The sequence below is a fragment of the Echinops telfairi genome, unplaced genomic scaffold (genome assembly GCF_000313985.2).
Source record: "Echinops telfairi isolate 266 unplaced genomic scaffold, ASM31398v2 ScPeMD7_5592;HRSCAF=6446, whole genome shotgun sequence".
NCBI classification, from domain to species: domain Eukaryota; kingdom Metazoa; phylum Chordata; class Mammalia; order Afrosoricida; family Tenrecidae; genus Echinops; species Echinops telfairi.
The window spans coordinates 24,714,111-24,741,529 of record NW_022109491.1 but is presented as its reverse complement, the minus strand read 5'-3'; the positions used below and the strand labels follow the sequence as shown (position 1 = coordinate 24,741,529).

Here is a 27,419-nt window from a genome sequence, read left to right as displayed (position 1 = left end):
GTCCGAGGAGCTTGGAGAGACAGTGAAGCCTGCCTGGGCTCCCGCCAGAGACTGATTGCATTGGTGTGGGCCAGTGGTTCTCAGACTTTTGCAGGCATCAGCATCACAGGGAGGGCTTGTTAAACACACATTGCTCAGCTCTCCCCCCAGAGTCTGGTTCAGTAGGTTGAGAATGCGCACTTCCAACAACTTCCAGATGTGGCTTCTGTTGGTTCAGTGAACACATTTTGTGAACCATTGGTCTAGCCTAGGGGTTGGCAAACTGCGGGTCACGAGCCATGCACGGTTCCTCCTGAAATGCATGTGGCTCTAAAGTAAAATCGAAAAATTGTAAAGGATGTTATTTAGATAATGGCAGTTTAATTTATTTGTAAAAATATATTTATGACTCTCGAATAATTTTTAACCTGTTGTGAGAGAAAGTTTGCCGACCTCTGAGGTCTGGGCAAGGTCTTTTTCAGGACTTCGTAGGTGGTCATGTGTGGCCTGACTGGATAACCACTGAGCGAGTAATTAACCACGGCCTTGGTCCGAATCCCTGATTTCCTTTCGGGTTGCAAAATGTTTTCCCTTCCCAGTCCTTCCACATCATTAGTTGGGCATTTTCTTTAAAGAGTAACTTTCAAAGGGGATCTTTTTATGACTGAGTTTTAAATTTGGAAAGGAGCCCTTAAAATTAAATGCTTGTGTGGGTCCTCTTTCTTGGTGGAACTGGGGGTGGGGGGGTGAGATCAGAACAAAGTCGTAGTTGTCTCTGGATAGTGGGTAATTGTGTTTCTCTTCTTCTCTCAAATGAGTAAGCAGAGCCTTTCATAACCAGTAAAACCTTTAAAACACCCAAATATATCTTAGGAAAAGTAATTTCTTAAATGTCACAAAATAAGGGAACATTTAATCTCTCAAAGTTCCCCGCCCACAAGAAAGTCATTTCTTTTGCTTTATCTTTCAACAAACAATGATCCAGCCTGTTCTTCGTAGTGCCCCCAGCTCTGAGGTGGTGGCTTTGCCCCTTTCCCACCAGGACACCCTTGGGTGTTGCTCTGTACTGAGGCCCTGAAAGAGTGAAGATCCATGCAGAGGTGCAGGAGACAGTAGGCGCCGTGGAGAGACAGCCCAGTGGATTCCAGTTTCATTGTTTGCCACGCTCCCCATTGGCCACATCTCAGGGAGAGACTCAGCTCAAGAGCTGTCTCTGCCCCCAGTGCCCTAACGGGCTGCTAGGCAGTAGGCGCTACCCCTTGTCCCAGTGGGTTAGTCCTGAGGCTTTCTAGCTGGGGCACTGATCCACAGAGTTGGAGGAGGGCAGCTTAACTCCAAACACCAGTGACCCTGCAGAAGGTGTTCACATCAGCAGGTGTTCAGTGTAGCTCTGGGCATCAACCCTCACGGGTCTTCTCACCTCCTCAAGCTGCAGCTCCTGTATTCTCAGGACAAAGCAGCACCACCACCCGCTCTGTCACAGGCAGGGACCGATGGGATGTCACGCATGTCAGAATCCCAGCTCTTGGTGTGATGTTATGCCCACAGTACCTGCTCGGTATGTTTGCTGGGCAGCTTAACATTTACCTCCTCACTCATAGCTTTGGTCACCAGGTAGCCACCACTGACCAATTAAGCCTTCTTCTCCATCTGTGTTCACCCATGTATATGTATCTTACAGGCATCTTATTATAGAAAACTTCATCCCTCTGGAAGAAAAAAGTAAAATTATGAATAGATCCTTCTTTGATGAAGAGGAAGATCATTGGAAATTACATCCTATCACCAGGCTGGAGTAAGTCACTGTTGACTTTAAGTAGGAAAATTGGGGGAGGAAAGAGAAGGGGGCGATTTAAGAAGAGAGAGAGGCTGCTGATCAGCTGGACATGGTGATCAGCGGTGTTTGGCCACAGCACTGTTTGAGTCATTGACATTCAGAACCAACCTCATTTCTCAGCATTAGGGCTGCCACGGGGGGGCCCCCTGAGGTCGAAGTCTGGTCATGACGCCGTATCAGGAACTGGAGGCTGGCACTATTGAACTAATGGCACTTCCCAAATTGTCACCTTGGGTGTCAGGTGTCACCTTGGGTGTCAGGTCTAGTGGGACACAGGGCTGAGGATCCTCAGGTGCTGAAAAGATGGGAGATTCCTGCCAAGGGTGCCCGAGTCTGGGGTGCTGACAGACATACTTGGTGTGTGCCCTGTAGGAACTGGATTGGAGGGGGGAGTGGGGGTAGGGAACTAAACGCCCTTTTAGATAAAAACACCCATGATGTTTATACTTTGAATCCATCTGAAAGCCATCCGACCAGTAAAGATAAGCAGCCCCTGTCCCATTTCTGTCTGCCCTCAGTGCAGGGAAGTTCTGTCTGGCTTTTGGTTCATCTGATAGAGGCTCCAGAGCTCAGCTGAGCTCAGCTGTGACCGCCCTGCAGCCAGGCCTTTAACCATTGCAGTCCCTTTTCAGGAACCAGCAGATGATGAAGCGGCCAGCCTCCGCCGTGGGCTACAAGAGGCCATTGAGCCAGCATGCCCGAATGTCCATGATGATTCGCCCTGAGGCCCGGTACCGGGTGAGCTTTCTCCCTTCTCTCAGGGAGGCATTTAGATTTCTGTAAACCCTTAGGCACGCTTCTGCAAAGTCAGGTTTGTTTGTACCTTTTCTCTCTCCAGAGGTGGTTTATAATGGAAAAATACGTAGGTAAAAGGGTAAACTAGAATGAGACATGGAAAATCAGAACTCGGAATGGAGACGCAAACACACTCAGATACTCACTGCCATTGCAGTGAGTTGATGCCGACTCCCTGTGAGCCTACAGGACAGGGTAGAACTGCCCTCATAGATTTCTGAGACTCCTGTAGAGTGAATAGTGATCTCGAATCGATAGCTGACCTTGTGGATCGAAGCTGAATATACAACCACTACACCACCAGGGCTCCTTCCAAATACCCTGTCTCTGTATAATAAACCCCAAACCAAACCCACTGCCGTGAGTTGGACTGCTCTTTAGGGTTCCCAAGACTGGATTCTAATGGAAACAGACAGCCTCGTCTTTCTCCTGTTGAAATGGCTGGTCGATTTGAACTGACAACCTTGTGTTTAGTTGCTCAATGCTTAACTCAAAGCCCTGCACCCCCAGGGATTCTCATGTCCATCATGGTCAGTACATATTAACAGTGAGCTTCTGGGGAGACTGTGGGAAGGTAGCTGTGTGGTGACAGAGAGGAGCCCCTGGGTGGGTGGCACAAATGGTTTGCACACAACAACTAGCTGAAAGGTTGGCAGTTCGAGCCCATCTAGAGAGCTTCAGAAGATAAGCCTGGCCATCTATCTCTGAAAGATCACAGCCTTGAAAAGCCTCCAGAGCAGTTTTACTTTGCGCACATGGTCACCATGAATCAGAATCGAGCAACAAGGGGGAGTCTCTGGGTAGTGCAGCAGTGAATGATCATGGCAGCCAACTAAACAGTTGGCAGTTCTAAGTCACTGTGAGGAGCCTCAGGAAAAAGACCTGGTGGTTGGTCTACTTTAGAAAAATAAGCCATAGACAGTCCCAGGGAACCCAGCCCTACTGTGATACACACGGAGCTGCCCTGAGTCTGAATGGACTCACCAGTGACCAGTGTCAAGACCGGAGATGGAAGTGTGCTAAAGCAATACAGTGCTTCCATTTAGCATCTTAACTGCATCTATTTAAAGGGCCACAATTGAGAACATTTAGCAGCCCCCAAATATTGTGCTGATGCCGTGAGCACTTCCCTTCCTGAGCACTCACTGTGGGCTCTGTCCTCTCGTCTGCAGTCTGGCCTGAAGCTCGCTGGTACATGGGGGGTCCAGGAGATGTACAGGGTTAAGTCAAAAAGCACATTGTAGAACAATTTGTGCCAGATGTGTATAGATGAATTCAAATATCTGGGCAAACAAATTGAAATGTGAGCTGGTTCTCTCATCTGGTGGAAATCCTCCCCCCCAAAACAAACAAACAAACAAATTCATTGCTGCCGAGTCCCATGCCAATGCATAGTAGCCCTATAGAACAGGGTAGAATTGTCCTGTGGGTTTCTGAGATCATAACCCTTCACAGGAATAGAAAGCCCCATCTGTCTCCCAAGGAGCGGCTAATAGTTTTGACCTGCCAACCTTGTGAATTGCAGCCCAGTGTGTAACCATTATGCAACCTGGCCTTCTTGATAGAGGTACACTCCCTATAAATATTCTTTCTCCATACCTCTATTTCCTTACAATTCACAGGAAACCTGTATTATTTTTCTTTTCACTTAAAGATGAATGTTTCTGACTCTTCCTTGGCAGCCAGAACAGAAAGCTGGGCATAAGTTAGCTCCGCAGGTGCTGCTCTTTTTTGTCATGAAGTTATTTAATATAAAGCCGAAGCAAAACAATGCATTAGGTGGGCTGTTGAAAAGGGGGTATGTGAGTGGTGTATCTGAAGCCGAAGTAGCATTTTCCTAGAAATTTCAGAAGCACACAGTTCATTGATTATATCTTGAGCCCAAAACATGGTTTTTAAGCCCACAGGCTTATCCTTTGTGGCACAATGGTTAGATGATTGGCGGCCAGACAGAAGGTCGGAGGTTCAAACCCAACAGCCGCTCCACAGGACAACGTCGTGACAGTCTGCTTTCATAAAGCAGTTCTCCCAAGACCCGTAGGGTTGCCGTGATCCAGAATTGACAGCAAAAGCTTTTGGTTTAGGTTTGGGGACGTGATTTAAAGGTTGGTAGCATCTAAAGCAGTGGACACGAGAGAAACTATACATATCATCCCAATGTAACTCACCGCCATCAACTTGATTCCAGTGCCTAGTGACCCAAGAGGACAGAGTCGAACTGCCCCTTTGAGTTTCCGAGATTTGCAAAGCTTTATGGGAGTAGAAAGCCTCACCTTTCTAATGCAGAGTGACTGGTGAGTTTGAGCCACTGACTTTGCTGTTGGCAGCTCAATGGCTAGCCCACGGTGCCACCAAGGCTCCTATAGTGTTCCACTATACAGAGAGAGAAATGGAGCTGCTCCCTCTCCCTGTCTCCTCCCTGCAGTGGCCTCCCCTGGGACCCCTGAGACTTGCGGACCTGAGGTGAAGCCACGGTGTTCTTCCTTCCTGGGAGAAGGCTCACACTGGTTCCAAGTGAAGGACATTGTTTCCAAGGCCAAATAGGAGGCAGAGCTATTCTTGCGTACACCCGCCATCCATACACAACAGCCCTGCCTCCTCCCCTCTGCCACTGAAACGCTCACCAGGCCTGGTAGCAGTGATGGAGGAGATGGGTGACTGCTGGATTCTTTTCATAACCTTTCTGGATTTTCATACTGTCTGCTGTAAATGAGTTTCATTTCATTTGTCATTCTTCCCTGATTTCTCTTAGGCTATAATACATGCTCATTTTATGTGTGTGTGGGGGGTTAGTGTTTTAAAGGAAAATATAGAGAAAACATAAAAATCATCTATAACCCCACAAGGGGGAACAATCATAAAGCGCCATCACTTCTTGGCAAGCTTTTGGTAGGCTCTGAGTAGCCTATGAGGAGCCCTATTGGGCTGCTTACCACAAGATCAGCAGTTCACCACCAGCCACTCTGAGGGGGAAGATGAGGCACCTGTGGGGAGTTACTGTCTCAGACGCCCACAGAGGCGTCACTGCCCCATCCTCAAGGGGGAAGATGAGTTGGAGACCGCTCGACGGCATGAGTTTGACTTTGTTTTTGTTGTTTCTTGGAAGGGCAAGCCGTTGACACTTCTGAGAGAAAGTGGGGGTTGCTTGCATGCTGTGGTGGCTTGGGGTCCCGCCTAATTGCTCATGGCTGTGCTCCTAACAGGCAGAAAACATCGTACTGCTAGAGCTGGACATGCCCAGCCGGACCACCAGGGATTACGAGGGCCCTGCCATTGCCCCCAAAGTCCAGGCCGCATTGGATGCGGCACTGCAGGATGAAGATGAGATTCAGGTGGATGCCTCCTCCTTTGAAAGCACTGCAAATAAGAAATCCAAGGCCAGGTGGGTGGCTTTTGATTGTCTGTATTTGAATAGAACATGTTGGAACACGAGCAAACTAAGGCAGAGGGTGCCAAGAGTGCTTGTTTATCCTGAGACACTTTGTAGAATGTACCAGGAAGTGTGGCCATAGTACACCTGGGTTTGCTTACTTACTCCACAAATATTTATGGTACAGGCACTCTGCCAGCTGTATTGAACACCAGAATACCTGAAGCGCCCAGTTCCTGCCTGTAAGAAATGTGGCCTCGTACCAGGGGCCATTAAAAGAGCCCTCTTCCTGAGTTTCTGGAAAATTTTATGCATAGTATTATCGATTCTGTTTCATAGCTGGAAAACCCAAGTCGTAGAGCATGAGAGAAATGAGGTGGGTCCCAGGAAGCCCTGCTAGTCAGCTGACAGAGCCAGGCTTCGAACATGGGCCTGCATAGAGCCACAGCTTCGCGGCCTCGGTGCTGACAGTCCCTTGCCCATTAAAACAGCCTGGTGCTTAACTTGATGCTTCCTGAGAAGCTCCACCTTTCAAATTTCTGGATTTTTAAAATGAGCTGGGTGGAAAGCCAAAAATGGAAAGAATTCTGCCTGCATACTTGACTTATTTTTAATTGACCAATTTCAAGAAGCTTTCGAGATTTGATTTTAACCAATTGACAAGAGCTGAGTGAGCATCAGAGTCCCTGCCCTGAGTGTTCACTCTCTCGTTGGCAGGCCGTGTGGGCAGGCGGAGTCAGTCTGCGGCATCTACAGTTGAAAGTGTAGTGGCTTTCCGGCCAGCGAGGAAAGGCTATGTTGAAGGGCTAATGGCCCTTGATGGGCACAGAGTTTGACCTGGGTCAGGACCAAAATGAAGGGCCTGTGATGTAAACCTGTGTTTGACTCTTGCAGGCCCAAAAGTGGAAGGAAGTCGGGGTCTTCCTCGTCTTCCTCAGGAGCACCTGCATCTCAACTTTATCCCCAGTCTCGGGGGCTGGTTCCGAAGTAAAGCCAGCTCCTCCTCTCCCGGGGCATAAACAACATTTGCCTTCCGAGAGAAGAGACGAGCAAAGCCTGCAGAGAGGACTTGAGCCCAACTCAGAGCCATCTCCCTGAAGAGAAGCGATGGCCTCTTTGCAGCTCACCGACCCAGTCTGGTCGCAACATGCTCGTCCTCCTCTGGCCCCCAGCTCCTCTGGGAAACCTCTTTTACATAGCATCTCAGAAACACAGGGGGTCAGGTCATGTGCGATGGTGGCAGTGGAGAGCAAGAGAAGATCAGTGACCTCAGTTCTCTTCTCCCTCCCTGCCTGCCCCGCCTCCCCCTCCTTTCCTAGCCTGCTCTCAGACTGGGCTCCCTTCTTGTTGAAAGGAGGACAAGACCAGGAGTCGCCTTAGCAGGAGCATGTCTCTGGAACCTCAGGATTAAACGCCAGTGAGGTTGCAGATGGAAAGCCCTGGAATCTGAATGGGTGCTTGTTCTCTTAGGTAGGAACGAGGAATCTCATATGAATGATCCAAGCCCCCAGTGGGCAGATCCGCCATCTCGCTTCCACCACCTCCACGAGAAGTGGTGCTGCCTTTGGATCTACTGTAGCAGGAGAAGTCTTCCTCGGAAGCTGCTAGTTCCTGCTCCCAAAGGATTGGAGGTCGGCAGCGCCAGAAAGGCCATTCCCTTCACCTTTGAGGAGGGTTTAGAGGGACAGCATCGCACCACCTCAGAACCAAGACTGTCCTGTCCAAGACGTCCGTCTGTCAGCCGGTGCCCGGTGCAGGCACCGTGCCTCTCAAGCCTTGGTCAACAACAACCTCCCCAAGCAAAAAAAACCCGAACAACCTCCGGGAACCAACGCCGCCCCGAAGTGGGCCTGTCTTGTCGGGGAGGGAGGCTGGCTCTGCCTTCTCTGCCAGGACTAGAGCTGGGGGAAGAGAGGTATGGTGGCACTTTTGAATCCCCCACTTTGCACCATGTCTGCATGGTGATCAGGCAGACGCAGAGACTCAGTGCCATGGGAAGAGGAGACAGCAGAGGGTAGCAGAGAACACCTGCCTGCCTGCCTCAGTGGAAAGCCACCCAGTTGAAGACTCTGGGCTCCCCACAGGTGGGGCCCAGGATGCAGGCGAAGAGCAGCTAGCAGGATGGAACTGGCTCAGAAGAGAAGAGTTAGGAATTCCCGTTTACATAGACTAGTTTGGTTTGTAAGTTTTAGTTCTTCGTATAACTGAGATTCAAAGCTTTGTTTTATGTTGGTCAGTAGTTGAACGGTACTCATTTTTTCCCCCAAGAGAAGCTCACAAGTGTGTGTGGGTTGGGCATGCAAGCCTGTGTTCGGTGAGTGTGTCCAGGTATGTCTGTGTGTGAGAAAGACCCAAGAACTTGCCCCAGTTGAGAAATACACGAGTGCATGGTTGCTGCCTTTTGCCTGTATTCAAGGCCCGTTGAGTGACTGACCCAGGTTGGAAGGGCTCCCCTGTGGACATCTTGAGCCCACAAGCCAAACCTGAGGTGGGGGCAGTGTGAGTCCCCAGGTCTGCCACGCTGGCGTGCCTTGCTGGCATGGTGCCTCAGCAAGATGGCAGCTCAGGTGGGCCTTGGGTTGGATTGTGCCTGTGTCTGGATGGGAACCTGGGGAAAGAGGATGTGAAATACACAAGTGCAATGTCTAAGCATTCTCCACAGTGGAGAGCTGTCTTCTCGCAAGAGCTCCTCCCCTCTTTCTGTAACCATTTGTTCTGAGCCAGAGGCCCTTTTGGCAGTCTCCAGAACCGCCTTTCATCTTTTCTTGTGGGGGCACGCCTGGCTTCTTTGTGATTTGCCTATTGGAGAGGAGGTGTGGAACCTTGGGATGGTTATCTGTGTGCTATGCCCAGATCTAGATTTCCTCCAAACTAGTCCAAGTGGAGTAGGTTGAAAATATCTGTTGTCGTTCATCTGAGAGTTGAAAACTGGAGCTAGCCCTAGCCCTAGCCCTAAACACTGCTGCCTCGAGGTGGCTACTCTGGCTGAAGAACGGCTTGTGGAACTTTCCTAAGATGACAGAAGAGAGTCCAGTTGGCAGGTTATGTAAAGACCAGGCTGCCTTGTCCTTCGTCGGGCTTATCTCCTAGTGGAAACGCCGTCGGAGGACACCAGGCCGATGAAGCTGCCCCTCGAGAGCAGGCTCTGGTGCTTTCCTTCTTTCAAAATGGATCCAATAAATATTTGACGAGAGGAGACGGTAGAATGCCTCACTGTTGCCAGAAAGCTGCTGCTTAGGGTTCTGAATTGAGCCAGGTGTGTAAAGGACCGAGCAAGCCCCGAGGGGCCAGCTTTCCATGTCTGCAGTCACACTGGCATGTTCCAAGCCATCTGAGGGCCTTCAGCAGCGGCGACTAGAGTCTGGAAGCTAGTCTGCAGACTCGAAGGAGAGTAGCTGGGAGAAGGCGGGTGTGACTCTGTGTGACCCCTGCTTGCTCTGCTCAGTAGGAACCAATCTGACTTTGGACTGAAAGTCCCCCAGACCCCTGGATTCAGAACCCAAGGCCACAAATCATAGGCCGGAAGCACTTTTCAAGACTGACCAAACATTGGACTGTTCCCCACGGAATGCCTGCATGCTGCTTGAATCGCTCCACCCACACCTCCCTGACCACGGGCACCAGAGGGTTCTGCAGCGCAGGCCTGGGCCTCTCTCTGCTCTCCCGTCTGACTCTTGTAAGTCCTCCCTCACTGAATGTAGACTTGTTGCCAAGTTTCTGCGAAGTGTCGCTTCCTTTTGAATGTTGGGGTATCAGTTCTGCCTCAGGTTTCCCACACGATGTCAAGACTCAACAGCGAACAACACCTTGGACCATCTGAACACCATCAGCAGATGAAATGGAGGCTATCAAAGCCTAAGGCAAATGCTTAGAGGGAACCGGATAAGACTAGGCGGCCTGGCTATTGCCGGTTGGGCAAGGCTTTGTCTTGTACGATTGGAAATTCTGCCACCTTCCTCCCGGGCCCTTGTTTCTGAAATGAAATGCGTTTGACGCTCGCACAGGGGTGAGCCTGGGGCAGTGGGCTTTATGGCTCCTCGAGTTTCTACCATCGATCTTGATCTTCTCTTTGGCTGCCTTTAGACAAAGAATATGCCAAGACTTGGGGCTCTAAGTTTTACAATTGCTATTTATTTGTATCATCTCTTTTGTCTAGGAATGTAAAAGTGATTCTAAACTAAGCTGTGTAATAAAGATCAATCAAATTTATTGTACCTACAAAGCGATGTCCTCATAAATGACGAACGCTTTTGAAAACGACAAGCTTGCTGCGGACACACTGCGCTCTGAGCGTTTTCCTTTGTCTAGGGAGAGGAGGGGGTGGGTGGGAAAATGAAGGTTGAGTCAAAATGTTCGCTTTTTTTTTTTTCAAATGTAGCAACAAGGATACGGGGGCTAAAGTGAAGGTAGGCCAAGTGACAAATCCCTGCTTCTTCTCATGCTTCCTCCTGAAGTGGCTGAGGCAGCAGCCTGGCCAACAGGCACGTTCCTTTGAATTGCTGTAATGTGTTCTTTTTTTTTTTTTCTGTAATGTGTTCTTTAAAATTCCTTTACATTTAAATTGAGTATACGTTCTCCTATAAAATATATTTTTTTAAAATACAAGAACAGCTCATGTTACCACAGGAGAAAAACAAAACACTGAAAACAAGCCCACATATTTGCCTTGTGGTTTCTCCTGCCCTGGCCCATCGGGGTGGCTGTGCACCCCATTTTACAAGTAGGGGCTGTGTGGAAAGAGTGAGAGATTCTGGTTGTGTCACTGCTTACTGGCTGTGTGACCATGAGCAATTTAGTTTACCCCTTTGAGCCTGCGAGCCCTTGTCTGTCAAAGTCTGTACCTTACAGGGCCATTGTGAGGGACAGAAACACATTCAAAGTAACAAGCACAGTGGGTGGCCCAGAGCAGACATGTTCAGATGGGGCCATTGTTGTGATGGGGCCCAGTGTTTAGAGGTCTCTACAAATAACTTGCGCCCTACTGGAAACCAGTCTGGATGGTACCATAGCTAGGAAAATCCTGGGCCTCAATAGAAAGATGCGAACCCTTAATTATTTCTTGAGTCCTGGCTCATAACTAGGTTTCCAAAACCAGGTGGTTACTTGAGAATCAACATTGCAAAAAACTGGAGGATGACCACATCATTAGATAACTCCCAATCAAACGACCACTCTCCCTTCACCGTCACAGCCAGCCTTACTCTTAACCTCCTACCTTAGGGCCTTATACTGCCAGACATTATGCCTTTGACGTGCAAACTAGTGGGTCAGATTTTTCACCATTGTAAATGTGGCCTGTCAGATAATAGTTGGCAAGTGAGGCGTAGGTGTAGATGACTTACTAAAAACATTTTATAACAAGAAACTTAAGGAAGACAGTGGCATATGTGTCTTAGGCAAAAAATTCTGATTTATGTTTCCTTGTGAGATGCCCTTGAATACAGAAGCTCTCTACACTCCTTTCAGGAAGAGTAAAAAAACCGTAGCTTGGTTTAGCCTCAAAAATGGTCTAAATTCACTCCAAGTCCATTATGCAGAAGGCAGAGTTACAAGAGTGATTTGAAGAAATGTATGTTCTTTAAATGGATAGGGGAAAAAATAAGATTGAAAAAAAGGATAGAAAAAAGAAAAGAAAAAAAGGATAGAATTGTGGGTCAGGCCAGTGGCTGATTCATCAGGGGAGGTACATGGCGGGGTAGCGTGGTCTTACCATGTTACCTTCTCACCTCTGAATTGTTTAAAAAAAAAAAAAACGGCCAAGAAACTACTTAACCCTTGGAAATTGTACTTTGACCTTCAGGATGGTGAAGCAAATCTACCGATCAGTACCTACCCAAAGGCTGGCCTCCTCACACCACTCCCCAAGCCCAGCCCCTCGAGTGAGGCTGGCACCACAGCTTTGTCAAGCGTTGTGCTGCCTGCCTGGACTCGTGTCTCCTCTCTCTTAGTCAAATCCTACTCCTCCATCTGCTACCAATTTCAGTGTCCCCTGCGCAGAGAGGCCTTCCATACCATCCACAAAGCCAGTGTCCCACATCTCCACCTAGCTGTGTGGGCTCGCCCACCATTCTACTTCCTCCTTAATCCTTTTGTCAACTTGTGTTAATTTGCTTTGGTCTCCCCCAGTAGACAGTAAGTTCTTTGTGGACAAGTCCTCTGGTCTTCTCTGGGCTTGACATGTGAGTTGACTGGCTGGATGCTGACACTTGCAGCTCAGAGCCAAGTGATCTCTGTCAGGAGAAGGGATGTGTTCAGAGAGGAAGGCTTTACAAAGGCGGCGTGTGAGCCTTGCTCCCAGAGAGCCAGACAGAGAACTTTGAACAAGCCTGTGGCAAGTTGTTGGTAGTGGAGGCATCTTAGAGGCTTCAGGAGGAGCCTGGGTGCTGTAGCAGATTACCCATTGAGCTGCTCACTTCAAGGTTAGCGGTTCCAATCCACCAGTCACTCCTCAGGAAGTAGGTGAGACTCTCTGCTTCCCTAAAGATGAAGGGTCTCAGACATTGAAAGGAGCGGTGCTGCTCTGCCCTGTAGGGTCATGATAAGTTGGTATGACGGGATGGCAGTGGGTTTTGTGTTGTTTGTTTTTAGAGACCTGCAGTGGTGGGAGTGAATAACAAGAGGTCTTTGAAAGGTCTAGATGCCATGGTACGTCCTGGAGAGAGAGAGGGAGGGAGGGAGTTCTTGAAGGCTTTTATATATGTGGATGAATGAAGTACAGCCTCTTTTACACTCCAGTGCTTTCTCATTAAGCCAGGCTTGCATGCTATCGTTTCATTTTACGATAACAGAAAGCAATTTACTTAAGTACCTGCCTTAAGTCTTCCTGCTGTTCACACAAGTTCTCAGCTCAGTTGGTGGATCCCACTCTGCCAGGAGCCTTCTGGCACAGCTTAGGGAGCACTTGAGCTTCATCGCAAGCTCTTGGTTCCCTAGAAATCAGGGTCAAGTCCTCTCCCAGGGCAGTGGGCTGATCTCCTCGCTGCATTTGGAAGCAAGGAAATTAAACTTCAACCACTGGGCTTCAAATTTATCGTCTTTGTTCTGCCAATAAACTATTTTATAGGTCAAGACTCTGGTAGGTCTCATAGACTACAGCCAGGGACCCTCTTCATCCACTCCCAATCTCGCAGGGAACATACGTCATTAACAAATTAGTGCGATTCACAGTGGCCAGTGACACAGAGCACTAAGGGGTTGCACAGAGCAGCTCTGATTTCAGGAAGAGGCACAGTACATGCAGTGACCAGCCTTTGTGACTACCCTAGAGGTAGGAAGAGGAGCCAAGTCTTTTGTGTCAGCTTCAGTTTGTCATTTTTCAAGCATCTGCTATGTGTTAGGTGTTGGTCTTAGGGATACTGGACATGGTCCCTGCCCTCAGGGTTGTCACCGTCTACTGACGGACACAGATGACTCACAAGTGTGTCAAGTGGTCAGAAATGCCCAGAAGGAAAATAAGGCACGTCAGGGGTTAGGGAGAGGAGGCTAGATTGGATGTGGGGAGAGGGAAGGCTTCCCTAAAGCAGAGCCCTGAATGAGTTTGGGGAGAAAGGTTTGTGAGTGACTAGTACCTGGCAGGAAAGTAACTCAGAGGAAGAGGGAGTGTGTTTGGGGGACAGCAAGGAGGCAATGAGGGAGGGAAGGTGGCTAGTGACCAATCTGAATTCTTAAACGAATCGTGTTTTTAGGTTGTTGGAGATGTTCAGTAAAAGAAGAAGGTGCTCTTACAGGACTCTCAAAAGGTCTCTCTAGCTCAGTGGTTCTCCACCTTCCTAATGCCGCCACCCTTTCATACAGTTCCTCATAAAATTATTTTCGTTGCTACTTCATCAATGTAATTTTGCTACTGTTATGAATCGGGTGACCCCTGTGAAAGGGTCGTTCGACCCCCAAAAGCATCGTGACCCATAGGTTGAGCGACCCCCAAAAGCGTCGTGACCCATAGGTTGAGAACCACTGCTCTAGCTCATCTGAGGTGCCCTGGTGGCAACATGGTTAAAGCACTCCATTGCTTACCAAAGGGTGGTTTGAATCCACTGGCCACTTACATTGGAAAAAGAAGTGGCAGTGTATATCCATAAAGATTTACAGCCTGGGACACCCAATAGGGTGATTCGACACTGTCCTACTGGGGTACTGTGAGGTGGAGCCAATGGGACAGCTGTGGGTTTGGCCTGGTTTGCTGTGGGCTGGTCTGGTCTGTGGAGAACAGGTCAGAGGGTGCAAGGGGAGAAGTGAGGAGATGGCTTACGAGGGCCCCCTAATGAGGGTTTCTATGAGAGGGGGAGCCCTGGGTCAGGGGGAGATACTTGGATTTGCTGATACTCAGCTGGGAGAGGTGGGAGAAAAAGAAGAGGGTGCAATGGGGCAAGGGTTTTGACCTGAAGTCGGATTGAAATGCTTCCTTTGCCTTTCCCCCCAAGTGGGCCTGCATAAAAGACCAGGTTCACTGCGGTAAAGGACCCCTGTGTGCCGTGCAATCCATCCATTTACAGTGGACAACCAAGGACGCCTTGCATGGCTTGCGTGCATTTCATGACGCATTATGATCATTGCTTGGTAGCCACCCTCCCCGCCGCTTCAGGCAATTTTCATCACCATGAATGAAGAAAGATCCCATGCCCATGCTCAGCCACTCCCCGTTGCCTCCCAACCCATAGCCCTAAACCACTGCCGAGGAGGCTTGGCCACATCTTACCCGAGGCGGCCCGAATTTACTTTGTCTCCATCATCTGGAGCGTCACAGGCATTGACAGTGAGAATTGAAAGAATGAACATGAAGAGCAAGCACGAGAACCTACCCAAAGGGTGGAGCACCCTGGCTCCCCCCCCCTACCCGCTCCGGCTCTGGGTGACTGGGGCAGCACCGGCAGTGGTTGCAGGAGCCAGACAGCCGGTTGAGCTTCAGCTCATTTACTAGCTCTGCGCTTTTGGCAGGTCTCTTCACTCCCCTGTGGCTCTGCTCTCATGACTGTCAGAAAAAGATCATCCCCAGGGCTTCCTAGATGACTGTATTCAAATGGCGAAGCGCTGGGAAAGCTGCTTGGTGTGGAGTGCTCAGAGCTGCTGGCTGCTGTGTCAACTAAGGAGTCCTGTGGCTCTGAGTCAGAATCAACTAGACAGACGGCAGTGGGCTGAGATAGGCGGCCGGCTCCCGGGAAGAGGTTGTCTCGGCATCCCTGCAGAGGGAGCCGCTGGACTCTGCCCTGTAGGGTTGCCACCAGTTGGGATAAACTCCACGCCAGTGGGTTTGCTTCTCGGTTTGGGTGCTTTACTGTTTTGGGTGGCTTGACTGATGACGGTCCCCAGAGTGGATATTTCTAAATGCTGGTCAGTGGTTGTGGCCAGGGACCTGTTTTTATTCTCGTTGCATGGATACCTTTGGAGAAGTTCCTTGGCCGAAGCCCCATGCTCCTTATCTATAAGCCTTCCCCATTGTCATCAAGTCTTTTCTGACTCTAGAACTGCCCTTCGGTTTCCGAGGCTGTGCATCTTTCACCCTTGGAGGGACTGGTGGGGTCAAACTACTGACCTTTTGGTTAGCAGCCCAATGCATAAACCACTAAAGTCACCAGAGCTGCTCCTGCCCACACAAGGATATGTTTAAAGCACGGTGCCTGGCCTGTGGTAGCTGTTTTGATTATGTTAAAGCAGGCGAGCCCAACCCAGAGATCAGTCTCCAGGTGACTGATGTTCAGTGTGTTGCCTTCCCTTGCTCCTTTCCCAGGGTCCTTTTGAGACCCTTGTTCTTAGTGGTGTAGTGAACATTTATTTACTGAACACCTCTCCGGGCCAGGTGGTCTGCTGTGCGGGGGTGGGGGTGGTCCTTGGATGGAGTGGGCAAACACAGGAGGCATGAAATCAGGATCAAGAATGAGAAGAGACCAGGGCACTCCAGAGCCAGGTGACCAAACGGATGAAAGCCAAACTGTGAGGGAGCCTGGCTAGGCTGATGGGCTTTGATTTCCTTCTGCCAGCCAACCAAACATCCTCGGGGATTCTGGGCTGGGTGACAAGATTCATCTTCGATGAACTACGGTTTGACAACTTTCTAGTTTACATAACTACATGGCATAAATAAGCATTTGCATAACATATTTAAGTACTGCAGACAAGCCAAAGAACTTCAAAGTAGTTTAAGGACAAGTAGAAGAGCCGAAGCCGCAGGGGCAAAGCACGTTCAAGGAGAAGATAGCGTGCTGCTGGATCAGCAAGAAATAGGGCACACAGGGCAGGGAGGATTGTGGGGGTTATTTAGCCTGCGTTAGCCAACTGGGGCACTGCAGGGTGGGAAGGTGAATGCCTGCCCTGCAGAATTGCTGAAAGAATGAAAGTAGCCACCCAAGTACCTGGCACTTAACAGGCTTTTATTAGTAAGCATTCATTGTGGTATTGAAGGTCGCAGTGCAGCATTGTGGAAAAAGCCAGACTTGTGTTCAAATCTTGACACGTCCAAGGGGAAGTTGCTTACCCTCCCTTGGGCTGTTTCCTTACCTGCAAAATGAACCAGTGATAGCTCCTTGAGGTGGTTAACTAGGAAATAAACATCGACTACAATGTTTCTAGTCAACATAGTAGGAGTTGAGTTAGGCTTTTTTTTTTTTTGCCGTGAACTTGATAGATTGAATATTCCGATTATAAAAATTGTGTCTTCTGATGTTAAAACTATCCAGAAAAGTAATTATACATCACTGGAAATTCAGCTTGAGTTTTGTTAATCGTCTGCTTTATAGAACTATGCAAACTCTTCATTTGCCAGCTAAGGCCCATGGTTCAAACGCAATGCCTGGACTTATATGACACACCTGTCCTGTCTACACAGCAGTACGTTTGCTTCCAATGGACAAATACAGACCTGTGTTATTGGCATGGTGGCGGTATAATAAACTATTATAATCCATTATAGAAAGAAACCAGAATTGGATACTCTTACTGGTCATTGAAGTCATTTCTATATTTGTACTAGATTATACAATGCTATTAGGAAGCAACCTCTTAACATAGAGCAGCATTCACTCTTGAATTTCCCACAGGAAGTAAAGGACTAGATCAGAAGGTTTGTTCACTTATAGTTGTTCTGAATTCCTAAATTGCCTTCTAACAGGACTGAATTTGCTCCCTGCACTAGCAGTGCAAGAGTTATGCTCATTTCTCCGAATCTACCAACACTGGGTTTTGTGTGTATTTTTAATTTTTGGTCTATTGAAAAAATGGCATCTCAATTTTTTTAAAATTCATTTTATTAGGGGCTCATACAACTCTTATCACAATCCATACATCCATCCATTGTGTAAAGCGCATTTGTCCATTCATTGCCCTCATCATTCTCAAAACATTTCCTCTCCACTTAAGCCCCCTGCATTAGGTCCTCATTTTCCCCCTCCCTCCCCACTCCCCCTCCCTCATGAGCCCTTTATAATTTATAAATTGTTATTTTATCATATCTTGCCCTGGCATCAGCTCCTCTGTTTCCCCCTCCCTCCCCCTCCTCCAACCCTTGTGAACTCTCAATGATTTATAAATCCTTTCTGTTTTCATGTTTTACACTGTCAGCTCTCTCCTCTCACCTACATTTCTGATGTTTGTTGGGGGCGTGATTGTATGTTTTGGGTCTTGTGATGCCTGATATCTAACCCTAAACACTTCTTAATCCCATTGGTTGGTGTGCTTCTTCCATGTGGGCTTTGTTGCTTCCCTGCTAGATGTGTTTAGACCATATTTATTTGCCCATTTTTCTCTTGAGAAGCTTCCCGTTGACTTTTAAGAGTTCTTTGCTTAATAGGACTCTGAACCCGTTATCAAATATTTCCCTCCAACTTTATTGTCTTGAAACTATAGTACAATATTTTTTTGCCATAACTGTATTTTAAATTTTATGTAGTGAAATCTATTGAGTTTACTTTTAGTTACCATTGTTGACGTTCATATCATGCTTAGAAAGATTTCCAGTTCCAGGATTTTTTGGTCTGAATTTTTTTTTTTCGCCAAATAATTTCCTTTTGTCACCCACACCTTTGATTTAGATAGAATTCATTTAGACTTGAGGTGATGATCCAATTTAATTTGTTTCTGAATGCTCGCCAGTGATCACCTTCTGTGTCCTGACTTCCGTCTTTTCTCCAAATTGTCACCTTTAGCTTGCCCTACAGTGTCTTACACACCTGTATCCGTTGGGTTTGTCTGTACCTTTCTTGAGCATGAGCGCGTCCTGGCGGTACTGTGAGTTCAAATAAACATGGGCTGTTAATTCCCCAGCCGCTCCGAGGGAGAAAGATGAGGCAATCTCCCATAAAGATTGACAGCCTCGAAACCCCAAGGTAAGGTCACTCTGAAGCACAGCCAATTCCATGGCCGTTTCAGGGGCGTGGGATGTGGTGGTGTAGCTTCCTAATACATTTTAATATTGGGGCAAGTCCTAAACCATCCTCTTTCAAATTTTCCTTGAGTGGAGTGGTTAGGTTTGGGGTCAAGACACCCTGACATTTAACCCTCTCAGACTTGCTGTGTGGCTTTGGGTAAGTTATTTCCCTTTTGGGTTGCTGCTTTCTCATCCGTGTAATATGAATAATAACAGTATCCACCCCATGGTGCTTTTGTGAAGATGAAATGAGACAATGCATATCAAGTCCTTGCACAGGGTAAGCATAAGGTCAGTAAATGGGAGGGAGTTTTGTTGAGGGAAAAAAATAGATGCATCTAGTTTTTCAGTTGAAAATGGGCCACTTTGACAAAATCAAATTTCACAGGGACTTTCCTTGGGCTGACCCTGGCCAGGTTAATTTGGGGATCATTCATATTTACCTGTTAGAGGGCTTCCAATCTAAGGCAAACTGTCATCTTCTGCGTCTCAGTGTCGTTTCATAGCTTGCTTTATGCGGGATCTGCACATTTTGTGTTAGCTTTATTTCCAGATGATACACCTTGTTTTATCGTTGATATGAATGGATTCCATCACCCTTCCCCCCTTGAAATGGATTAGTAGTACATAAGAAATGTGTTGGGTTTAACATACTTTGTGTACCTAAAGTAGCTATAATTACTGAGTTTTTCCCTACCTAGTGTCAGCTTGAGACATCCCTTCCTTTCAGCTCCCACCAAACTCTAGGCTTTTATTTTTGTTTTATTGGCATATAGTTCACATTTCATACAATTTAATCTTTCAGTAATATTAAGAAGGGTTGTGCAGTCATCACCCACAATCCATTTCGGAACATTTTCTTCTCATACTCATTGTTAGTCCCCCCCCAACCTCCCCTCCCATGCCCCCAGGCAATTATTAATCTAGTTATTTTCTCTTTAGTTTTACCTATCCTGGATTCCACGTACAGAAAAACATAAAAAACACAAACACCCAACAATAATGACAAAACAGACAAAAACATAGGAAAACAAAATATTAAAAACTGACACAACTTTTAAATGGGTCAAAAGGGAAATGATGTGATCACATGTCCTGTTTTAATTTAACTACAGCACCATGTGGAAGAAAGGTGGGCCTTTCTGCTCCCATAGCAAGTTGTGGTCTCGGAAACCCACAAAGGTATTTCTACCTTGCCCTATAGGGTTGCTATGAGTTGGAATTGACTTGATAACGGTGCTTTTACATCTGCCATAATCAACTTTACAATGCTGTCTGATAGCAAGGCTTTTCACATCTCTAGACTATGGTCGAGGTAACACAATGCCTGGGATGGCGTGTTACACTGTTGGAAGAGCAAGCACCGCCTAGTGAGGTGTGGCTCCACACATTTTCAGTGTTGCGGGCACGTACCTTTGGGCAGCATTCTGCACCTCTGAGAGTGGAGTGACTTCTCACGTGGAGTTCATCTTTTCTGGATGCAAACATTGTAAGGAAAAAAAGGAAGCTTATCCATCAGGGGACCCTGCAAATAGAATTTGGGCTTCCACTCTCATCCGTTGCCATCTGTAAACGGAGTGTTCAGAATTTAAGCTCTGATACCATTCCCTCCTTCTCAGTTGAGTTATATTACTTACAGTCCTTGGATCACACAGACGAGTGCTTCTTTCATGCGGACTTAGTTGACCGGATGTCTCACTTAGATGGCTGCTTGTTTGAAGACAAGCCTTTAAGGCCCCAGAGGCTATTCTGATAGCTGGGCACCATTTGGTTTTTCACCCATATCTTCAGTGATAACTCTTTGAGAGAACATATCGAGTAGAGCCATAAGACTCTAGGCTTTTATCCACCAGATAAAAAGGGGTAAAGTAGTAAATAAATGTGGTCCTATAATGTTTCTAGTATAACATAGTAGAAGTTCAGTTAGGCCTTTAAAAAATAGTTTTATTGGCATATAATTAACAGAGCTTCCTTAGCACAGATCCAGCTTATAAATCCATTTAGCAAATGGTGCTGAGCACCTGGATCAGCCAGGCCCTGAAGGTTGGGCTCTTACAGCATGCAGTTAGACCTCCTTTTGGTAGGGTCCACCTCTTGTCCCCTTGCCAGCCACCAGATCCCAGAGCTCTCCTGCTGGCCCCTTCCCAAATGCATATACTCGCATCTTCACACCCCCCCGACCCCTCACCCTAGTGTTACCACATTCAGTGTCAACTTCTACCTCACACCCAATCCTCTTTGTGCCTTTGAGGCGGTACCAAACCATCCTTTCAGTGAAACCTGCCTCCCAGAACTTGCCACTTCCTTGTCCAAATAAGACAATGATCTTACTGTTTAAATAAGTGTTTGTTTCTGTGTCTGTGATCCCTTTAGATGAGAGGCCCTCAAAGTCAGCCACCCCGTCATTGGTGGAGCCTAGCACACAATGGAGCTCTGGTGGCATAGTGGATGTGTTAGGCAAATAGCAAGTTCAGCAGTTTGAACCCACCAATGGCTCTGCAGGAGACAGATGAGGCTTTCTGCTCTCAGAAGCCTTATAGTCTCAGAAACTCACCAAGGCAATTCTACTCTGCCCTGTAGACTCGCTATGAGTTGGAATAGAATTGCCTGGATGGCAGTGAGCCTACAATGGGTCTTAGGAATTATGATTAGAATGGGACCAGAGAAGTGCAACCTACCTGGTGACAGGAGGAGGGAGAAGGAAGAAGGTGGGAGGGGTGAGCTTAGAGCAGTGGTCTGAAACCCAGGTCCCTCAGGGCTTCAGGGAGGCCAAATAGCAAGTTGGTCAAAAGTGTGGATTTTAATCCTACCTCTGGCACACACTGGCTACATGAGCTGAGACAAGTAGTTTGACTTCTCTGGGCTGCAGAGAAAATGTTAGTAACCCTACTGTGACTGTTACTGTGAATTGGCTTCAGAGGGCCTGGGAACACCTTGAAATAATATGTACAATTAATTTGTATTTCAGTAGTTCATAAAAGGCAAGAGCCATGCAGAGGGGCAGAGGGAAGGCACTACGTCTAGATTAGATACAGTGAGGTGTAACAAAATACTTCAAAACATAGTGGCAGAAACCCAAACATCACCTGATGCGGTTCCTGTGGGTCCCGAGTCCAGGAGCAACTTGTTAGTGTGCCGCTGACTCCGGCCTTTCATTTTCAGTTTCTGTCCGCCTTGGCCTGGGCCCCAGCCGCTGTCTCTCCCCATAGGTTCTCCTGACCAATTGGCTGGCTTCCCCAACAGCATGTGATTTAAGAGCAGGATGCAGAACTTGCAGGGTCTTTTATGACCAAATCCCAGAAGTCACACTTTTGTCATTTCCGTTTATGCAATATCCTCTTAGTTACAGCCTTATTCAAAGTGGGAGGGGACTAAGAAGGTTGTTAATACCAGGAGGGCAGGGGTGGGGGTGTCATTTTGGAGGCTGGCTGCCACAGTATCTCTGAAGGAATTTGGAATGGGAGGCTTGGGTCCAGCAGCAGTGACTTATGTGATGTTAGGAAAGTTACTTCACTGGCCCTCCTAGTTTTCTCACTTCTTGGGGTGGTTGTGATATTCCAGATTTAAGACCTGTGAAAAGCCCTTTATAAACTCTCAACTTCACATCCCAACATTAGCATTAAAGACAGGAAGAAAACCCATTTGGAGCTGGGGGGCTGTGGGGTGGGGAGATGGATGTTTTTATTATAGACCATGAAAATAGAGAAGTAACCCATTCATGGACCCAATCACTTTAGCACCACTGCTTTTAGCATTTTGGTGTTAAAATGCACTTTAAAGGTCCTTAGTTTCTTTGAGGCCAGGAAGATTTATGGTACATTTCTCTGGTTATTAAGGGATTAAAAATTGATCCCTGAGATGATGTCTCTTAGGCGTGCTTCAGGCCTGGAACTGAACTCACCTTCGCTGCTCAGCTTTCACCCAACAACTGACAGGTCTATGAAGTGATTGCCACTAGGAAAGGGCTGGGTGCATACACCTTAGAACAACCAACCCCTCTGAAATCAAAAGGGCTGCATTTGCCCAAGGACAAGTTCAGAAGGCAAGGAGGAAGGAAAGGAGGAGGAATATACAAGGAAACACAGGGAGGAAGTGTGATGAGGGATGTAACATTGTGGGGATTACAATCAATGACATGAAACAAAATGTGTATGAATTGCTGGATGGAAAATGGATTTCCTCAGTTTTTACCCAATTTTCAACAAAAAAATTTAAAGTTTTAAAAAAATATTAACAGTTGGGATAGACCAGCGAGGTCCTGGGATCTCCACGGGAGACTTTAAAGCATCAGGCAGGTAGGTGGCATTTTCACAATTTTGGTAAAACCTTCTACGTATCAAAAAAATACACACAAAGAAACCTTCCACGTATCACCCTTTAATGCCACTCTGTGGAGTTCCACAAATCTTTTGTAAACAAGGGGATTTTGTTAAAGAAGTTTCACATGATTGAATCAGAATGCACTGAAATTTAAATTTTTCTATCATAAAAGTAGTACATACTTATTCTGGAAGATTTGAAAAATACAGAGAAGTGTAAAGAAGAAAAACCCATAATCTTCCATCATAATCTAAATCAGCAGTGCTCAACCTGTGGGTTGGGGCCCCTTTGGGGCTTGAACAACCCTTTCACAGGGGTTGCCTGATTCATAACAGTAGCAAAATGATAGTGGTAAAGTAGCAACAAAAATAATTTTATAGTTGGGGGGGGTCACCACAACATAAGGAACTGGATTATACAGGGTCGCGGCATTAGGAAGTTGAGAACCACTGATCTAAATGCTGTACAATTGTAAAAAATGTAATGTGAGCATCTCTGGTGGGTGGCGGTGGTGACTGTAGTGGTTCCTCCTGACCTTGTTAATGTAGGGGCAGGCCTAGGAAGGATAGTGCCCTAGAGCCCAGCCTTGGTTGAGCAGGGAAGAAAGGGGCTGGGGCAAGGACTGGGGCATGGTGGAGGCAACAGACAAGTATCAGATATTAGCAAGACGTCTACAATTAAGCTAACACAGTACTTCCGAATTCAGAAAAGAAAAGAAAACAGGCACAAGTACAACATGCTTAGAATTATGAAGTACAGCTTTATGGTCCATGCAGTCCCAAACTCACTGCCATCAAGTCAATTCTGAGTGATAGTGACTCTATAGGACAGGCTAGAACTGCCTCTGTGGGTTTCTGAGATTGTAACTTTATGGGACTAAAAAGCCTCATCTTTCTCCCATGGAGCAGCTGGTGGTCTTGAACTGCTGACGTTGTAGTTAGCAGCCCAATGCATACATAACTTTGTCACCAAGGCTCCAAAGAATAATTTAAAGTGGAGGATCTGAAGGTGCTAGAACCAATTCTAAAGAATACTCCTACATATTATAAAAAATCCCCATGATGTCCTCCCTGCCCCATTAAGGATTTTAGCATAAGATACTTTAGAATGTAAGAAGAGGGTGGTGCTAGAGTTCCTGGTACTATAATACTGTATTTGCCATCTGTGGTGCAGTGAATTAATAGGAGCATGGCTGTCGTTCTGGCCATAACCCTGTTTGGTGATCTATTGTAAATCCTAGCTTTTATGCCTGTCATTATAGTCCCATATTGAATTGTCTATTATGTTCATGAGGCAGGATTAAGGTAGGATATACCTTCAGTCAAGTCTTACTAGAGGATGTAACTGACACCACCCCCCTTAGTTTCCTTGGGGGTGTGGTCTGCATCCAACATATGGGAATGCTTTGGCAAAATTCACTTTGCTTTGAATCCTGCATCTGGCTCCTCTTCCTTTGACTGCTGGTTCTTGGGACTTGAGCCAGCAACCTGTAATCTGACCTACTGAGTGGGATTCATCAGTTCCTGCAGTCCCATGGGGTGGGAAAGGCTTCTAGACTGGTGCCTTACCGACAGATCTGAGACTTGACAGCCTTCATAGCCGAGAGTGGTTTTCTTAATGGTTTGTGAGTTCTGTGTGACATTCCAATAAGTTACAGAACCCTAAAATGAGGAAGAGTAGTTGAAAAGAGAGATGATGCAGTAGGTGGTACAGCAGTTTGAAAAAGGTGGAACACTGGGACATCTTTAAACTCCACCTCACAGGGGCCAGCCTTTTACTTATCCTTCTAAAAGAAATGATTCACATGCCATCTGAGCCAGGAATGACATTATTCACACGCAGAATGGAGAATACTTCTGAAAGATGTCGGCCAGTGCATCGATCCCTAATCACAGTTAGTGTAAAGGATCTGAATGGCCTGGGTCCTTTAACTCCTGTGCAAGTGACTCCTGGGATTTCTAGTAAAGACGACATTATGTTCATTTACTGTGGGCACCAAGCTGCAGAAGCATATTGAAAAATTAATCAAAAGTGAAGCTCTCAAAACTCAATGTCATAGAATCGAGTCTCACATTGCCACCTTATAGAACAGTGTGGAATTTCCCTTATAGGTTTCCAAGACTAGAACTCTTTATAGGTTCTGAACTGCTGACCGGTGGTGGTTAACAGCCCCTTGTGTGACCCACTCCCCCCATCCCCCCACTCCTCAATGTGCAAGCCGCCGCCTTTGAACGGAAACACTATAAACCTTAAGACAAAACATTTATTAAAAGAGGTTGCACTGAGCGTTTGCTTTCTTAGATGACATCAAACGGGCTAATTGTAGAAGATCTAAAGAGACCCACTCACTTCATTTATTAATATTTTTAAGAAAACCAATGACTTAATGAGAAAGCAATTGCAGTTATCGACCAAGAAACCAAGTTATCTCCATCCAACTTTGTCCAAAGAATGATCCTGACTGGAATCCCTGGGGAATTCTTTGAATTTTGTCCCTCAGTAGGAACCATCACAGCTCTGTGTAGCATGCACACCTTTCAGAGTTAGTCCATGTATTATATAGCTGTACTAGAGAATTTAAAGGCCAGCATATTACTGATATCCGAGATACCTCTGGATATAGGTTTATTGTGAAGTTCAAAACTTTCACTTTAATTGTACAATTGTCTATTTTCTAATTTACTGCTACTTCTACCCTGCTTCTTGGAACAACAGTTATAGGTAGGACATTCTCATTTTCGGATGTAATTCAGCAGAAAGAATGTGCTCGAGTTACACATCTGCTCATTTCTGTACCAATACACACTTTTGGCTTTTGATTTGAATTTACCCCAAACTTTTGCGTTGCTGTGGGTAGAAGGGCTGAAAGTGCTTTTGAGAGGTACTAACTGGACCAAAGAAGGTCCGCTGGAGATGTATAGGCTGTTCCTCAGAGATGGCGTAAATTCATCCTGATCTGATGATGCTTAGTGATAAGTATTCTTAGATCAGGATCTCATACTGGAATGTGCACCAGAATGTAGCAGTGACTTTTCTAGATGACCAGATTGTTTGGTTTTAATGAGCATAGTTTTAGTCATGTAGATGAGCTATTTTCCATCACATTGCTATTCTTCCTGGAATCTTCTCCATTAAAACCAGGGGGCTTCCAAAAGCTAATGGAAAAATGCCATATTTTTTTAGGGTTTTTCTTTGTGTGTGTGTGTATGTGTGTGTGAACTTTTGAAAGCCCCCTGGTAATCACAAAATTTTTATGAATATCCAGCTACTGAAAGATGGGTGACAGGTGGTTTTGTAGTGCTTTCTGAATCGGATCATCTCAACAGAATTGAGTCAGAATGCTAATGAAATCTTGCAGGAGTAACTGCTGTTTTTCTGACAACTGATTATGAAACCTTACAAACCTACCTGCCCTTTCTTATAATGATGAGAATGCAAATCTGGAGAGTCTATAATTTTTTTTTTCTGTTCTCTGGAGATAGGACTACCATTTATTTACCCAAGTACTTAGAAGTACTGACATTCATCCTCATGAAAACATTCATGTCACTGGCTTGTTAGTTGGCTGTTTATATTCCTTTTGACTTATAAAACTTACATAGTACTCATAAGATGGGCAGTTGTTAAACAGACCTTTAAAGTTTATCCCACATATGTTAATATTTACTATCTTCCATGAGCAGTGCTAGCAGTGAGGGGAATGCAGGGTCAGTCCATGGCCTATTTTTAAACTGGTTTGGCCTAGTCAGATCAGTCAGTATGTTTGCTTTTTAAGTGAAGCCAGTCTTGACTCTCTGTTGCCTATTAAGTCAGTTCTATTTACTAGATGGATATTAAGAAAACTCTCTAAGCCTGTAAGACTTCTTGATTCAATTTAGGGCCACTTTGTCTGGATTAGTTCAACTACCAAAATGTTTCAGTCCATAGCAGCTCTCGGGGAATGAAGAATTTCCTGTAATAAATGATTCCCTTGTTCACTCGAATCTTTGGCACAGAGCTGTCAGAGCCCCCTCTTAGCTGCTCAAGGGGCAAGAATTGCATGTTCTACATGTCATGTACATTTCTTAAGGTGCTTGGCAACGCTGTGGAATCTGCCCTTTTTTCCCCTGTATCTTGCTCGATGTTGCTGATGAGACTTAAAAAATAATCCCTTAAAAACCTATTATCAAAATGTAGTGGAACTGAGGGTGAGGTGGGATGGAAGGCAAGGTATTGTAGGGGGAAAATGCTCATCATCTTTCTGTCAGAGGTAATTAGTAGTAGTAGTTTAGTGGATGAAAGTGTAACTTTATACACCTTTCTGAGCCTTCTGGGAGGCTGAAAAACAGCACTAGCCTTAATGACAGTGATGGGCAGAAGGGCTAGGAGTTAGACTTACCTACCCATCACACAGGCCGATTCTGTGTCTGGCGACAACAGTGGGGTCAGGGAACCCGAGTAACTTTACACCTTTCCCAAACTGTTCAGAGCTCCCTCAACAGGACTCCAGTCTCCAGGGATTGTTTTTCTTCAATGATTGGGAGATTGAATGTTACCATGTGTCTGAGGCTGGGAACATTATGAAATCAAGTAAGTGCTGGTAAGCATGTAGACACAAAACCAAACCACAGAGGGATGAAATGTGGGACAAAGCAGAGGAGCATCTACACTGCGTAGAGTTTGAAAACCTGATCTCATTTAATCTGGGACCTGCACCTCAGCTTCATTCAGAAGGCGGGGTAAGCTCTACTGCATCATAGAAATTTGTTAAGAGTGGCAAGCCC

The 27,419-nt window shown here is 46.4% G+C and overlaps 1 protein-coding gene and 1 non-coding gene across 2 annotated transcripts in view; both read left to right on the top strand.

Annotated features, from left to right (window-relative positions):
* Positions 1 to 7,758, top strand: part of KIF3B (kinesin family member 3B) — a 17,568-nt gene extending 9,810 nt beyond the window's left edge. Inside the window, exons 5-8 of the mRNA XM_004697917.2 lie at positions 1,661 to 1,774; positions 2,449 to 2,554; positions 5,815 to 5,993; positions 6,876 to 7,758. Coding sequence (XP_004697974.1) covers positions 1,661 to 1,774; positions 2,449 to 2,554; positions 5,815 to 5,993; positions 6,876 to 6,972 — 496 coding nt within the window. The 3' untranslated portion in view covers positions 6,973 to 7,758. The remainder of the gene's footprint in view (positions 1 to 1,660; positions 1,775 to 2,448; positions 2,555 to 5,814; positions 5,994 to 6,875) is intronic.
* An 11,869-nt stretch (positions 7,759 to 19,627) lies between these two features.
* Positions 19,628 to 19,825, top strand: LOC115871363. The gene has a single exon (XR_004047241.1). It is a non-coding gene; the product is annotated as a small nucleolar RNA SNORA74 (small nucleolar RNA).
* Positions 19,826 to 27,419: the final 7,594 nt, after the last annotated feature.